This window comes from Ornithorhynchus anatinus, chromosome 17, assembly GCF_004115215.2.
Source record: "Ornithorhynchus anatinus isolate Pmale09 chromosome 17, mOrnAna1.pri.v4, whole genome shotgun sequence".
NCBI lineage: Eukaryota > Metazoa > Chordata > Mammalia > Monotremata > Ornithorhynchidae > Ornithorhynchus > Ornithorhynchus anatinus.
In genome coordinates, this window is record NC_041744.1 from 12,267,012 (window position 1) to 12,284,146 (window position 17,135).

The 17,135-nt window shown below is 41.3% G+C and overlaps 1 protein-coding gene across 2 annotated transcripts in view; it reads left to right on the forward strand.

Moving 5' to 3' along the window:
• RPS6KB1 (ribosomal protein S6 kinase B1) overlaps positions 1-17,135 on the forward strand; it is a 33,274-nt gene that overhangs the window by 2,898 nt on the left and 13,241 nt on the right. For both annotated transcript variants that reach the window (XM_029082141.2, XM_029082142.2), the window contains exons 2-7: positions 6,953-7,002; positions 8,581-8,701; positions 11,123-11,191; positions 11,814-11,961; positions 14,356-14,413; positions 16,210-16,310. In XM_029082141.2, the coding sequence (XP_028937974.1) occupies positions 6,953-7,002; positions 8,581-8,701; positions 11,123-11,191; positions 11,814-11,961; positions 14,356-14,413; positions 16,210-16,310 (547 nt within the window). The remainder of the gene's footprint in view (positions 1-6,952; positions 7,003-8,580; positions 8,702-11,122; positions 11,192-11,813; positions 11,962-14,355; positions 14,414-16,209; positions 16,311-17,135) is intronic.

The window sequence follows — 17,135 nt, forward strand, 5'->3', positions numbered from 1 at the left end:
TGTGGTTATGAACAGAAGTACTCTGAGGCTGAGGGTGGAGTGAAGAACAAGTGCCTAAAGGGTATATACAGATCCAAGTGCATCCAGAAGGGAGAGATGGGATAGGGGAAATGAGGGCTTAGTCGGGGAAGGTCTCTTGGGGGAGATGTGATTTTAGTAAAGACTTTGAAGACGGGGAGAGAGGTGGTCTGTCATTAATGAAGGGAGAGGGGTCAATGGCAAGACAGACAAGATCGAGGTCCTTTGAGTAGGTTGACGTTAGAAGAACAAAGTCTGCGGGCTGGGTTGTAGTAGGAAATCAGCGAGTTAAGGAAGGAGGAAGCAAGCTGATGGACTGCCTTAAAGCCCAGGGTAAGGAGTTTCAGTTCGATGGAGGAGGTGGACGGGCAGCTGCTGAAGGTCTTTGAGGAGTGGGGAGGCATAGACTGGTTTCTTTTTTTTAGAAAAATGAATCACTTAGAGTGAAGTATGCACTGAAGTGGGGCAAGGCTGGAGGCAGGGAGGTCAGTGAAGAGGCTGATGTAGTCATCAAATGGGCTATTCTGAGTGCTTGGATCAGCATAGTATCAGTTTGGATGGAGAGGGAAGGGTGGATTTTAGTGATGTGGTGAAGGCAGAATCAACCGGATTTGGCGATAGTGGGATTATGTGTGTCGAATGAACGAGATTACTTGCGGATGATATGAAGATGATGGGCTTGTGAGATAGGGAGGACAGTGGGGTCGTCTGCGGAGACGGAAAGATGAGGACAACAAGGTTTGGATGAGAACATGAGGAATTCTGTTTTGGTTTGAAGTCATTGAAGAGTTGGATAGCAAAAGCGCTGTACTTTTTTACATTCTCTCCCTTGTTTTTCCTTTGAACTCCAAAAGTAAATGCTTTAGTGCTAAAGCAATAAATGAGACTTGAGAAATCTGATGATATTACCAATTGATGCTGAACATCTACACCACTCATTCTCTGTGTATCAATTTCCTTATCTGTCACCTGGGAATATTAACATTCACTTCCCCCCCTCCATCCCCTAAATTTAACATTTAAGAGATGACATCTTTAAAGATTTGTGCTTGTTGGAAGGGGGCATTTAAATTAAGGATGGATTTACATTATTTTTTTTTTCCACCACAACTGAGCATTATCAAATTTGATATTATGTGTGAGTAGTTTAGGGAAGACATTTTATAACTTTAGGTGACGGCACTTATGTTCCTATCTGTAATTTATTGTAGCGTCTCCCCCCATAGACTGTGAGGTCCTTATGGACAGGGAGCATGTCCACCAACTCATATTGTACTCTCCCAAGTGCGTAATGTAGTGCTCAATAAACATCATCGATTGATTCAAATAAGGGGACTTTAGTGGTAGGGCTCTAATAAGCTAAGCACCTGCAGTATCTTGGGCATCAAAAAAGCAAACAAAAAGCAAGAACAGTAATACCAGCGTGCTGCACTAGCAGCCCAGGAGGTTGAGAGACTTTTAAATGCTAAAGTCAGTAACTAAAGAGAAAGCTCTGAATACTTGGAAAATAGTTGAGACACCAGGAAAGCTTTACAACTTTATCAGTCAATAACAACAAGGACTAACCTCCGGCAAGCACTGTACTAAGGTCTGGGAAGAACCCGTGTATTACAGTGTATGAAATTGTATTTGTTTTCATTTTTATTGTTCAGATCAATGAACTCCCTTTGTTCACGTGCCAGACCATTTCAAATATTGTAGTCTAATGTAGTCTTATGTTTCCATTTTTAATTTAGAATAAAATACCTGCTCTCTGTGTCCATAGATTTTTTTTTTTTTAAATAGCGTAAAATCGGTTAAGGTATTTGATACTTCCTGCCTGATTGAGGATGACAATCTGACTTCAGAATGAATCTCTTCTTGTCATTCATTCATTAAGCTCCTTGTGGGCAGGGTTTGTCTCTGTTGTATTGTACTCTCCCAAGTGCTTTGTACGACGCTCTATATGCAGTAATCGCTCAGTACATAAGCATTGGCAGAGCACTACACCAGGTGCATGGGAGAGTACAGTAAAAGTAGAAGTTTAGAATTGCAAGTCCTTGCTTTCAATTTATAGAATAAATGAAATCTTTCTGCCAGTGGATTTTTTTTTTTTTAATTAAGCAGCTGCCCCATAGCAAGTGCAGAGGAGTCAAACCTGTAGACATCATCCATTGTCAAACAACTCCCCAGTTGAGGTTGCTTACTAAGAATGAAGGTTTTGGTAGGGCTGCACATTTTAGGTGGCATCTCCGCTTGAAGAGCTGAGCTGGCAACCTGATTACCTTGTATCTACCCCAGCGCTTAGAAGAGTGCTCGGCACATAGCGCTTAACAAATACCATAATAATAATATTTACTGTAACCCCACTGAAAAGGCAGCATTTGGTTCTAGGAATTCCTGGACTTAAAAGGAAGAGCAAAAATGATTAAGGGAATAAAAATGATAAAGATCAGGAGAAAAAGGTACCTCTTGCCTTCCTGATTGGGAACCTAATTCACCAGGAAAGGACATTTTTAGGATGGCTCTAGTTTGGAACTCTGAGTGAAAATTAAGTGGAAAATTTTCCCAAAGTAAAGTGCACTGAGTTATGAAAACTTGGAAACCCCTGGGCTTCATTTGTGAAAACAAAACTAGAAAAAATTCAATAGAATTAAATTTAAAAATCAGGCAGATATGGGAACTGAGTGTTCCCCACTCCATCCCCATTTCACTTGCTGCTAATCTAGGAGAGTTTAATTTAAATCATAACATGTGCTATCTTAAAGGATACTTACAGAAAATACTGTATTCTAAAAAATGTTAACCCTAACAACAGTAAACCAAAGTACCTAATAGGATAACGTGAAGAGCTGCAACTTAGTGAAGGGGTGTGGCTTAGTGGATAGAGGAAGGGCCTGGGAGTCAGAAGCACCTGGGTTTTAATCCTGGCTCTGCCACTGATTCGTTGTGAGACCTTGGGCAAGTCATTTCACTTCTCTGTGCCTCAGTGACCTCACCTGTAAAATAGGGATTAAGACTGTCAGCTCCCTGTGGGACAGGAGCCGTGACCAACCCGATTTGCTCGTATACCCTCCCAGTGCTTAGTTCAGTGCCTGGCACATAGTAAGTGCTTAACAAGTACCTCAATTATTATCTTATACCGGGCATTGAAGGGGTACAGAATTTGTTGAGAGACTCAGGAGATGAGGACACAGAAAGAAGAAAAATAGCACTTTCAGACTGGCAGAGCTGGAAAAGCCAGAGAGTGACTGCAGAGTGAAAGGAAGTTACCGTAATGCCAAAATAGAAAGTTTTACTTCAGCTCTGTGACTTGGCATTCTCAGTTAAAACAGTTTGATGAAGATGGCAGTGGATCATAGAAAAGCAGTATCTGGGCCTCGAGTATTTCTGCCCCGAAATAACAGTGGAAACTTTTGGCACCGCGGCAGTTGCAGGTGGTGGTACAGGTCTAGCTAGCTCAGGAAATGAAACACAGCCACAGGGCACATAACTTGCGAGTGGAGAGTTGATTTTAAAGCGTAGTTATCTGTTAACCACACCGGGACTTTTTAATCACAAATGATCCTCAAACCGTAGTGCTAGAGAAATTTAATAGAGAGGTTTTGCAAAGAGCTGTGTGATGCCAGTTGTCTCTTCTGCAAGTCTTTACTATGAAGCGAATTTATGGGATTGACTGCCAGCCGTGGGCACTCTGAGCAGAGATGGCCAGAGGAAGCGTTGTGAAGTTTCCAAAATAGCTCCACTGGTAGGCCTAGGCATTATGCTGAAGACTCCTCTAGACTAGTGCTAATTCTCATCTACTTACCCTGCCTTCACTGATAGTAAGTGATTATTTAAAGGGTATTTTTCGTAATTTAGGCTTTTTTCCCCAACATTTTCTCAAGAGGAGAAGCAGCGTGGCTTAGTGGATAGGGATTGGGCCTGGGAGTCAGAAGGACCTGAGTTCTAGTCCCCGCTCAGCCACTTGTCTGGTGTGTGACCGAGGGCAAGTCACTTCACTTCTCTGTGCCTCAATTACCTCCTCTGTAACATAGGGATTGACTGTGAGCCCCATGTGGGACACGGATGGTGTCCAACCTGATGAGCTTGTATTTACCCCAGTGCTTAGTACAGTGCTTGGCACCTATTAAGCACTTAACAACTACCACAAAAATAAAATAAAGAACTGTGCTCATTTCCCACAGTGTAAATAGTCATCTAATAATAATTGTCACCATCCTGGTTGTCTCTGAGTTGGCAACTTTTGCTGGAAAAGGAAATGTCAACAAACAAGGTTTTATTATATTTATATAAAACATAGTTACAAATCTAGAAAACACTTTATGTCAGTCGCTGAGTCAGTGAGAATAAAAAAGGCTTTCTGGTCTTTTTCCACCACTAAAAAAAATAGATTTTGCCTAGTATTTGATAGTAAGTATTTGAGAGAAATAATACGGCATTACCCTGAATCTCTGTTTACATTTATCGGCTGTAGTGTATTTTGTGTAGGCCTGCCTGTGCATCTGATTTCTGCATGGGTTTGTCTCCCCGTGTCAGCAGAGAATTTACTTTTCTAGTTTCTCTCTGTTCATTAGTGTTCTCATCGATCTCTCTCAATGTCTGTAAAAATGACTAAGATTTCACAGAAAGCTTTCCTTCTCCCTTCCCTCGCACTATTGAAAGCTTGCAGGATTAACAGAAGTTTTGTTAACTGTAGAGTGATCATCTGTCAGATATGAAGGGGGAGGGAGTTCCAGGCCAGAGGCAGGATGTGGGCAAAGGGGTCAGAGAAGAGAGAGACAAGATAAAGGAATAGTGGGTAGGTTGGCATTAGAGAAGTGAAGTGAGGCTGGGTTGTAGTAGAAAATCAATGAGATGTTACTAAACAAATAGGGGGATGGGAGAAGTCTTGACTGTTATTTTGAAATCCATTTTAAATGTCTGCCCTTCTAGCACGGGAGCAGTCCAGTCCTAGGGAGCAAGTTAGCCAAAGTAAGAGAGGCAACAGGAGCAGGGCCATGGTGAGAGAGGAGCCAGGGTGGAGGAAACAGACGGATGGAAATCTGATGTATTTAACATCAGTACTTTGACCCCGAGGAAGTGGGCAGTGGGTTTGGGGAGGATTTTGAAGAGAGGAGTAATGGTCAAATGCTTGAGCGGAGGGAAAAAAAAATTATTCTGAAAAACAAAACATTTAGTTTGATACATTTAGTTTGTTCTCCACAAATAACATTTCTTTCTCCCACTCTAGACTGTAAGCTCATTGTGGGCAGTGAAAATGTCTGTCAACCCTATTATATTGTACTCTCCCAAGTGCTTAGTACAGTGCTCTGCACACTGTAAGCACTCAGTAGATACAATTGATTTATAAGGTAATATTGCATATAGTAACTCATAGTAAATTTACTATAGTAGATTCATATCAATGAATTCAGTCAATGAATTGTGAGAAGCAGCATGGTCTAGTGGATAGAACATGGGCTTGGAAGCCAGAAGGACCTGAGTTCTAATCCCAGCTTGGCCTCTTGTCTGCCGTATGACCTTGGATAAGTTAACTTCTCTATGCCTCAGTTACTTCATCTGTAAAATGGGGAATAGGACGGAGAGCCCCATGTGGGACATGACTGTGTCCAACCTGATTAGCTTGCATCTATCTCAGACCCTAGTACAGTGCCTGGCGTGTAGTAAGTTCTTAACAAATACCATTAAAAAATTGTGTTATTAGGAAATTCTATAATCCTTTACAGACCTTGTCCAGTGGGAGTATTTTGCAAAAACACTAACTGGGGAGGCAGTTACATAATAATTTGCAGATAGGAGGAAGAAATAGCTAAATAGTATAGTGTGTTAATTGAAATGTACAAAGGCGCATCGAGAAGTCGGGAGGATGTAACTCTGGAAGAAGAAACGTTAATTAAGGAAGTCTTCTTGGAGGACTTCAGTTTTAGTGGGCTTTCAGTCGCTTAGTCCAGTATGCTGGACACAGTAAGTGGTCAATAAATACCACTCACTGACTTTCAGCAGGGCTTTGAAGATGAGGAGAGCCGAGTTTCGGTGGGTTTGAAATGGTCAGCGAGTTTTAGACTGGAGGAGAGGGGCATGACTCGGGTTGGAGGTGGGACAGTTGGAAAAGAGACACATGGAGAAAAGTGACTTGGGAGGAATGGAAAGGGCGAATTGGGATGAAGGAAGAGAACAGTGGATCGGTAAATGGGAGTGAGGCGGTGGAATTCCTTAAAGTCGATGTTTAGGAGTTTCTATTTGAGGAGAGATGTGCAAAAGAGTGTTTTATGAAGGTGATTTATGCCAAGACTGAATAAAGTGGAGTGAGGCGAAGCGAGCTGGAAACAGGAAATCTTTCGATCTGTCAGCTGTATTTTGAAACAGAAATAATCCTGACAAACTCTACCACCCAGGAACGAACTTTGGCACCCTTCACTTTCAGGACTGTAACAAAATTTTGTCCCGGAAAACTCTTAGACATTTGGAATTTTTAATTATTTATCTTTAACTAAACCTTATATCAAAGCTACCCTGGAGTAGTTGGGGGAACCTCAGTCTGTGTAAATCAGTGGATTCAGTCACTCATGTTTGGAAGAAGGTGGTCTTAATTTGTAGAAGTACATGGAGAGAAATAGCTTTTTGTGATTGAGTTTAGTCTGTAGTATATAATTTTTTAAACATTTGAATTTCATGTTGGAATGCTTTGCAGTGACTTGCTGTAAAACTTAAAATGTGGAAGTTTAGGGTGCTTTAGGATTTTGCTGATTTTTTGGTATAGAATTTCTTCATTTTGCCATAATGTGGGGGGATGTTACATTATATTATCTTCTACAGCTGACTATTTTTAAATGCGTAGAATTTCTAGGCCGGCAGTCTACTCTTCGCATTTTTCAGATTTATGCGTGACATAAAGGGTAGATATAAAGTACCTCTATGATGGTAGTGATTTTTTTTTCTAATTTATTTTCAGGGTCAGATAAGTGAAAGTATGGACCATGGAGGAGTCGGACCATATGAATTGTAAGTTTGTACTAGAGCACATTTTTTTTTAGGGGGTGGGGAAAGGCTGGGTGGGGAGGGAGGTGTCTGTTAAGCACTTACTATGTTCTAGGCATTGAACTAAAGCACCAGGGTAGATACAAGACTATGTTAGATGCAGTTCATGGTCCACCTGTGGTTCAGATCTTTATACCCATTTTACAGATGAGGTAACTGAAGCACAGAGAAGTTAAGTGGCTTGCCTGGGGTCACAAAGCAGACAAGTGTCAGAGGCAGGATTAGAACACAAGTCCTTTTGACTCCCAGGCCTGTGGTCTATTTGAACTGCCTTTTAGTACATACCTAGTGCAACTCAACTCTCTAAGATGGCATCAATTGTCAGTATTTGGTAAATGTTTCTATGTGGTAAAATGTATTCTATTTCCTGAAAATAAAATAACTCCCAAAATTGAATAACCAGGCAAGTACTTCACCCACTATTTAGTTTATTTGGAGATGAAGGGCTGGGTATATTATACTACCATTTCATTACAAGATTGGGCTGTGCAAATGGAGTGTGGTTCACTTAGTTCTATAATGTGTTTTTTTGGTTAAAGGGTTTTGGGTAGAATAATTCTGAGAATTTAGGGAGCGTTCCTCTGACAAAACACGTCTGTCTTGAAAAAACACCCCTTAATATCAGAATAAGCAATTTTGCTTAAGTGCACATCATCAGCCAAGGTGTAAGTACTGTAAGATGCAAGGTTCTTCTGGAACATCACCTGGTTTGTAATTCTGCGTCTGCTCTCATCCTGCTCTGTGATCTTGAGCAAGATTCTTAATCCCTCTGTGCCTGTTTCCTCATCTGTAAAGTGGGGGTAAGGTAGGTGGTATTATAATTATTAATAATTATTATATTAATAATACCTACCTTACCTCCTACCTGAGGAGCAGCCTGGCTTAGAGGATAGAGCACGGGCCTGGGAGTCAGAAGAACCTGGGTTCTAATCCCAGCTCCGCCACATGTTTGCTGTGTGACCTTGGGCGAGTCACTTAACCTAATCTGTAAAATGGGGATTAAGAGTGTGGTGAGCCCCACGTAGGACAAAGGACTGCATCCAACCTGATTAATTTGTACCTACCCCAGTGTTCAGGACAGTGCTTCAGTGCTTGACACATAGTAAACACTTAAGCACCATAATTGGTATTATTTCCTTACAGGGATGTTGTGAAGTTGAAAAGAGAAAATTAATGTGAAAGTGCTTTTGAAATAAAAGTACTATCCAAGGTATTAAAAGTACTTCAAGGTATTATCGTGAATTTGCACTGCGTACTATCTTAACCGTATTAGCTAGAAAACGAGGGTTCTGATCAGCTGTTCTGTAATGTGAAATCATCTCTATAGCATATTTTGAGTTCAGCTTTTCAATCTCTGATTCCTGTGGCTGCAGCTACCTCCCTCCGGAATTATGGAAAGGAGAGCGAGCAAGCTCGTTCATATTTCCCTTCCTTCCATCAATCTTGATTGCATTTCTACCTTATGACTTCCTGAGAAGTTACCAGGAAGGTGAAGATAATATAGCTTTTTGGCAACTAGTTTGACTTGGCTTTTCTCCCCAGGGGCATGGAGCATTGTGAAAAATTTGAAATCTCAGAAACGAGTGTGAACAGAGGGCCAGAAAAAATCAGACCGGAATGCTTTGAACTACTTCGCGTACTTGGTAAAGGGGGCTATGGAAAGGTAAGAAGTAATCCTTTAACTGGATCTGAACACCATAGTAATAGCAGTAATATTTATTAAGCACTATGTGCAAGAGTACTATACTAAAAGCAGGGAGAGACTACACAGGTGGAAATGAGACTCGATCCTCAAGGGGTTCACAGTTTAAAAGTGTAAGTAGAGGCCAGAGACAGGAGCATCAGGAATGATAAAACATTAAAACCCGTCGCAAACAAATGCACAGAATAAAAAACGAAATCATTATGATGCTGTGGCTAGAGGAACAGAATTTTTGGGTCCTTGAGGCTCAGGGTTCAGCGCACTGCCATAGCCACAGCAACCACTCGAGCAGCCACCTGTCTTCCTGGGGTTTTGTGGAGGCCCCCTTGCAGTGATTGCTCTTCTCTTTCGTGCTAGATTGGTGAAAGGCAGAACGGGCTGGCTCTCCGGGGGTGTGCTGTGGCTGCTTCTCACTCATTTTTTGGGTGGGGGGGTTTTGGGGTTAATTTTTTTGGTTTGTTTGGGGTTTTTTATGGTATTTAAGCGTTTACAATGTGCTAAGCACTGGGTGGATACAAGATAATCAGGTCAGATCCAATCCCTGTCTCACATGGGACTCACAGCCTAGAAGGGAGAACAGGCATTTCATCCTAGTTCTACAGATGAGGAAACCAGGCACAGAGAAGTTAAGGGACTTGCAGGCAGGTCGCACAGTGGGCGAGGAGCGGAGCAGGGATTAGAACCCAGGTCATCTTACTCCCATGCTCTTTCCACTGGGCCACACTGCTTCCTCTCTTTCCTGCCAGAGTGGTGCAAGGCAGGGTGGGACAGAGTCTCGGCGGTAATACAGGAGAGAATTGGTGGTTGTCCCTGAGGAGGAAGTGAGGCTTGCTTGATGCTGCTCTTCTCTCTCCCTTAGGATGGGAAAAGCAGGACAGGATGAAGTCTTGCCCAGTGGCCCGGAGGAGAGCTGCCTAACTTTATTAAAGTCCTCCTACTCTAAAAGATATTGTTTCGCTCGTGGATATAAATGCATCTCATAACAATCTGTGGTACTGATATTCATGAAGAAACAGAATTTTAGGCTTGCTTAGGGGCAGAGACTCTATAGAATCCATATTCATTCATTGTCGTATTTATTGAGCACTGACTGTGTGCAGAGCACCATACTGAGCATTTGGAAAGTACAGTTTGGCAACAGATAGAGACAATCGTTACCCAACAACGGGCTCACAGTCTAGAAGGGGGAGACAGACAACAAAATTGTAGTTGTTTTAAAAACCCAGTTAGTATCAGCCATTTCTGAGTAGTTTCCGGGAAAATATCTGCCACAGCCATTCATACCAGCACAGTTGAGAACATTTTTTTCCCAGTGTTGCCTTGTGTTATAAAATCTTCATAATACCTCTCCTATTCAGAGCTTCACAGAAAGAGTTGCCGTCAAAATTACCCTGATGGTGACAAAGGACAGATTTTCAACCATATCTTGAAAGATTATGAAAGTGTTAAACTAAGAGAAAAGTGTCTATCTGTTGTTCTATCATGAAATTTGCCATTCACGTACTCTTAAGCACAAATTAAAATTTGTCCCAGGAAGCAGTGCGGCCAGTGGAAAGAACATGGGCCTGGGAGTCCGAGGACCTAGGTTCTGGTCCTGGCTCTGCCACTTGCTTGCTGTGTGACCTTGAGCAAGTCACCAAACTCTGTACCTCAGTTTCCTCATATGTAAAATGGGGATTAAAAAACTATTCTCCTTCCTAGTTAGACCATGAGCCCCGTGAGAAATAGGGACTGTGCCTAATCTGATTATCTTGTGCTTCGTACAGTTCTTGACACACAGTGTGCAGTTAACGAGCATCATTTTTATTCTTGTTATCATTAATAATTATAATAAGCATGTAATCATTAAATAATAATAAGGATTAACCACATAAACACTCTTTAGGATTTTTAACTATGGCATAAAAAGATTTTGACTGGGATCTTTACAGTGCCCAGAGACGAGAGAGAAAAGCAGGTAGCATTCTAATTTAATTTAGGAAAACCGTGTCCAGGATAGTGGGTTTTTTGGGTTTTGTTTTGTTTTTTTTGAAGATGTAAGTGCCTCCTTATTTTCTTTTTCTAGACAAATATCTGTTTTCTGTAAAGTTGTAATTTGATTTGTCCTTTACAGAAACATCTAAGATTTTACTACCAGGTGGCCACAGACCAAACCTGAAAACCGCCACCTGCTTGGAACAAAATGTTAAAAAAAAAAAATCCTCAGAGTGTCCTGATTATTTTAGGGGATTATTCCTGCAGTCGTTGCTGAATTGTAGCCACATTCACTCATTCCCTAATTGTTCATTTTACTCGTCAGGCAGGCCGATTTGACTTGTTACTGTGCCTGGCCCCTGCTTAACTTGAGAACTGATGATATGTGTTTACATTTCTGTTATCCAGGTTTTCCAAGTACGTAAAGTAACAGGAGCTAATACTGGGAAAATATTTGCCATGAAGGTGCTTAAAAAGGTGATTGATTTTCACTTTTATGTGTTGCTAGACCTATTCAATTTTTTTGATCCCAAAATGGTTTTTTTATCAGCTTTTCCAAAAAAGGCAGTATCTTGTTCAACATAGATAAATCTTGTAATGCCCCGATACATTATATTTTAAAGTGGAAAATGGTGTGATTGCCTTTTATTAGAATAGTCATAATGTATATTTTTTGGTTCTTGCTCCTTCATCACCTTTTGCACTGAGTATAACAACACTGGGCAGGCAGTTGGAGAAAAATGAGTAAAATAGCCTTTAAATTTTCTGAATATCATTTTGCACATTAAGGCTGGGAATTGCCATCTTGCTAATCTGTTTCCATTGGGTGCTTTTTTATGCATTAAATCTACAGTTTGTAAAACCTACTGTTTACATACACAAGAACTAATAATAATGAGTCTAATTCTCCCAATGCCTTTCTCTCTGATGGCAGACGTAAGAATTGTCAATCTAGTCTTACTTGGCCTCTGTTTGCAAATTCCTGTTGAGGAAAGGCACAGAATGGGTTTTCTGGGAAATGCAGATCCTAAAACACAAGTGTAATTTATAAACGTGTTCTGCTCTGAACTTACAAAGTCACCTTTTTTTGTTTGTTTAGGCGATGATAGTAAGAAATGCAAAAGATACAGCCCATACAAAAGCAGAGAGAAATATCCTGGAGGAAGTGAAGCATCCCTTCATTGTGGATTTAATTTATGCCTTTCAGACTGGTGGAAAACTCTACCTCATTCTTGAGTATCTCAGTGGTCAGTATGCAGAACCCTGTTCTCTGTGAAGTGTTCCAGAAACAGAGGCAATGTTTTGGTTTGGTTTATATGAATACTAATATGACTTTTCCATTAATAAAAAGGATCTGAGATTATAGTAAATTCACCGTTGAAATTTTAAACAGCACATTATCGAAGGAATTGATACTTGACCAACAACTATTTCTATACATTAGATGCAAAGGAAATATTAAAGGCTAATCAAATCTCCGTTCTCGGAATTCTGATTCATAGACCGTTGCAATTACTGGGGTCGATATTATAATATTAACAGTACAGTGCTGATTATAAGCTCTTCTTGAGTACTGATTAATGAATGAAGAAGAGATTTTCCTGCAGAGCTCTCATTGACTGTTGTCAGGGGAGAGATCATGAGCCTGGGAGTCAGTAAGACCTGGGTTCTAATTCTGGTTCTGCCACTTGTCTGCTTTGTGACCTTGGGCAAATCACTTAACTCCTCTGTGCCTCAATTACCTCATTGGTAAAATGGAGATTAAGCCCATAAATCCCATGTGGGACATGGATGTGTCCTATCTGATTACTTTGTATCCCAGCAATTAGTACAGTCCCTAGCACATAGTAAGCATTTAACAAATACCAAGGAAAAAAAAGGAAAGCTCTATCTCCTCAGATCCCATCATTCCAGCAGCCCCTGCACATATGTTTATTCGCCTTAGAATTTATGCATATTCTTGACATTTTATGCTTATTTATTCTTCTATACTTTTGCTTTCAGTAGTAGTCTTAGTGTTTTGTGACTCTCTATGTCTGTCAGTCCCCTCTCCCCACCCCTCTCGGATTGGATTATAAATTTCTTGAGGCCAGGGACCATGACTCCTCTTCAGTTTTATTCTCCCAGGGAAGAAAGAGTACAATGTTCTGCGCTCTTCATTTTCTCGCTCGACTATACTCCCCCCACCGCGTGCCCACCCCCACCCCGCCTAAGCCTGGATCTCCCTCCATGCCCAAGTCAAACAGATCACAGCCATCCCCATGGTCAGGACCCCTCTTAAAATCCCACCTCTTTCAAAAGAGTCTTCCTTGGTGGATTCCCAACAGCGCACATCGTATTTTCCCACTATCCATCTCTAACACTCATGTATTTATACCTTTCCTCAGCACCTGCATATATATGTTTATTCAATTTCATATTCAGTTATCCTATACTCTTATTAAATATTTGTTAGCTCTCTCTTCCCTTTTAGAGTTTAAGCTCTTTGTGGGCAGGGAATCTGTCACTACTTTCGGTTATACTCTGCCAAGTACTTAGAACGATATCTTGTACTCAGTGAATCATCCATTATTATTAGTATTGTTACTTTGCACCTAAAGTACCATTGACTAATAATAATTATAATTTATGGTATGTGTTAAGTGCTTACTATGTGCCAAGCACTGTTTAAGCACTGGATAGATATAAGATGATCATCTTGTCCCACGTGGGGCTCAGTCTTAATCCTCATTTTACAGATGAGGGAACTGAGGCACAGAGATGTGAAGTGACCCGCCCAAGGTCACACTGCAGACAAGTGGTGGAGCCAGGATGAGAACCCATGACCTTCTGACTCCCAGGCCTGTGCTCTACCCACTACACCATGCCGCTTCTCAATACTGATACACTGAACCTTGAGGGAATGATACAAATGATGGCATTAAAACATTTCTTCCCTCTCCTAGGCTGTCTTAAAATATTTTGAGGGAAAGCATATAAAATTACAAATAGATTTCTGAGGGACAAATGTATAATTGCTTCTTCAGACCCAAGATCGAGTTTAGTTTAATGTAATCTTACAGGTGAATCTACAAAAATTCACAACCTATTCCTTCTTTCAAGAGCTCTACTTTAGCAAAGGCTCTATTATTGTCAAAAAGTAACAAACATTTAACTGCAATTTGAGTTTCCTGCTATACACAGATATCCATAAAGGTAACAAAAGAGAAGCAAAAATTACAACATTTATTTTTGACCTTGTGGTCTTTTTCACTAGATTTATTATCTTTTTTTTTTTAAGGGCCTGGGTATGCCTGACTCATGCTAATTTGCGTCGCTGGTTAAACAGTAACACTCTTGCACCTTAATAAAGATAATGTTACTGAGATTTTATATTGGAGTTTTGAATGGTATCCTTGCAAATATTGTGAAGTCCGTAAAACCTAAATTTTTTTTGTCATTTCTTAATTATAGCCGTAAAATTGAATACACTTCTCATGAACATGAGGACTTTATTTCTAGACCTAACTTTTCCAAAATACCTTTTTATTTTAAGAGGTTTTGTGCCTCTTTAATTATGGTTTGAAACAACAGAACATACTCTAGCATTATAAATTGGTCAAAAATAGAAACTGTTTCTAATGTCTTTCCTCTCTTCCCAGGAGGCGAACTATTTATGCAGTTAGAAAGAGAGGGAATATTTATGGAAGACACAGCCTGGTAAGTGACATTTTTGTGGTTTAGTGGATTCAGGTAATGATTCATGTAATTAAAAATAAAATTTCAACCCTGCTGACAGAAAGATTCAGTGATTGAGTCAGGGGCTCAGTCATGTGGAAATTCCAGGTTGGCGAGCAACTTTGGGACTCTGCTGACGGAGCTCTTGTCCTAAATCTGACCCTTAAGGGCTGGGTGGATTGCTCCTCATCCCTTACTCTCCTAGACTTTCCCAGCTGTCCTTTACATCAGAACTCTCTTTCCTTGAGTTGGTAGGATGCCTGTCCAGTTTTTTCCTCAGTAAGTGTGATTTTCCAGTGGAACCTGTGTCTGTAACAATGGGTGGGGTCAGAAAACAGTCCTTTTCTCCAAGAGACCCAGGACTCCTCCTCAGAGCTTCTCAGCGAGGCGCGAGGCCTGGAACGTGTCTTTTGTAGGTTCATTTTGGCCAGGGAGACCTTATCCATTATAAATTTAGGAGACGTGTCCTCATTTGAAGCCCATCACGTAGAGTTGGCGTGACATCGACTGTGCTAATCCTAACGCGTCAGTGGTCTAGAATGAGCATTCATTTGTTTGTCTTGCTGTATCTGACAGCACCGCATAATACTTGGTAAGCTCCTTGAGGGCAGGGACTGGTCTACTGTTATGATTTTTAAAAATTATTATCTCTCAAGTACGTAATAGAACGTTTGGAACTCAGTAGGTGCTCAACTACGGTGGATTTGAACAGAAAACACACATTTAACAGTATTAACTCTTTTAGGGGTGATTATTTGGGCTGGAGGACCACTTAAGTATTTACCTCTCGAGGGCTGCCCCATTCAGCTCGCCGGCAAACTCGAGAGCGGGGGCTCAAAAAGGCAGCTGAATTGTGGCTTCCATTTAGCTCCAGATCTGCCCTGAGTGCGGTCAGCATCCTATTCATACTGCGGTCTTCTCCACGTCCAGCATTTCTAAGGGCTGCAGTGCGTGGAAGTTGTTGCCCTGTCACTTTGCACCGGGCTCAAAGCCAGGGAAAAACCTGGCTAGGTTTAGCCCGTGAGGGAGATTTTACCCACTCCGACACCAAGATGGGATGCTGCTGCCTTTTTTTTTTCCTTAAGAGCAATCGTCTGAGACTCGAAGAAAGCTGTGTTGTATTTGCGGCATCTGTAAGACTGCAGCTCCATCCCCCCTACACAGCCTTCACTTGCCCTGCCCTAGAATAGGTCTGGAATACCCTACAGAACTGCTGCATCATGTTGTAGCCGGGATTGTAGGGGCTTGCACTTTTCAAAACCCAGACGAACTTGACTAAGCCCTTTATTGTTTGGCTGTACGTCAATTTGAGTATCAGACAGCTTCCTTGCTGCAGTCTGGGAGGTGAGAGGGTGCGCAGGGTTGGGCTCTCTGGAAATTCACACATTGGTGGAGAGGAGGTGCTGAGGAGCAAGTGAGAGAGTGCCAATGGAAGCAAAATTCCCCAAGGGATTTTTTAGGAAGAAAGGACTTCCTGTGAGCAGAGTGACAATTTTCTTAATCCCAAGTCAATTACTGACTGTTGGCCTTCTGTGGACTTTTTCAAATGTAGCAAAATACTCCAATGAGGAAGCACATTAATATCTTGCAATTTCATTCTCTCCCGTCCCCCTGTCACATAAAGCTATGTTACCTTTGTTTTTCCCCTCTGATTTGGTCCCTGGCACATGTCTGTTTCTTTCTAGGAGGTTTTGCTGTCTACCTAGTTATGTTTTCAGTCTTTAAGATGTTTTGTGTAGCTTAGTGTTTTTAATTATATCAAATCAATTTTGTTCCAGCTTTTACTTGGCAGAAATCTCCATGGCTTTGGGGCACTTACATCAAAAAGGGATCATCTACCGAGACCTGAAGCCGGAAAATATCATGCTTAATCACCAAGGTGGAGATACAGTAAACAATTCTATAGTAAATAATCATATTCAAATCCTCTTGACTGGGCCGCAGTGCTACGTTTCAGCCCATTTCCTTTGCATTGGTTCATATCACCAAGCTGCTTGCTGGTGATCTCCTGTCCGGTCTTAATAAATGACTCTCCCCACAGGGAATTTGGTAGCCTCAGTAGAACCGAATACTGCACCTCCCATCAGTTCAATTGATCTTTTCGTATTCTTTCTTTTTTATTCAGGTCTCCCTTTTTGCATAGGAGAAAAGTATTATTAATCTTAGTGGAATTGAATGGTTAGGCGTCACACCAAACCTGATTGGTCAGTGTTCTTTTTTTAATTGGAATGGAACCAGATCTGTCTAAATGGAGATGTTTCTATTGGCCCCGAACTAGAACCGAACTCAATATCTTCCGGAATGAACTGATCTGAGTCATTAGTGTCTTAAATGAGAAACGACTGGAATCAAACTAACACTTTTAGTGCAGCCTGGGAAGGCTCTTAACCATCAGTTATCCACCCCCAAAATATAGGGCCTTACCATGTTCTGAAACCCCATCTGCTATTGGAGACATCCTCCTGTTCCTCTCCTTCCTCCCCCTTCCTCCTCTTTCAGCCCCTTATTTAGTAGAGTTCGTTTGGGCTCTTCTGAGGCATCAATCAATGGTATTTATTGAGCAATTAGTATGTGCAGAGCACTGTATTAAGTGCCAAGGGGTGTACAGTGCAGCAGAATTTGCAGACAAGTTCCCTGCCCATAACGAGCTTACTGTCCAGAGGCATATAGCCATAAGCCTGTTCTTCTTAGACCTGGCAATTGT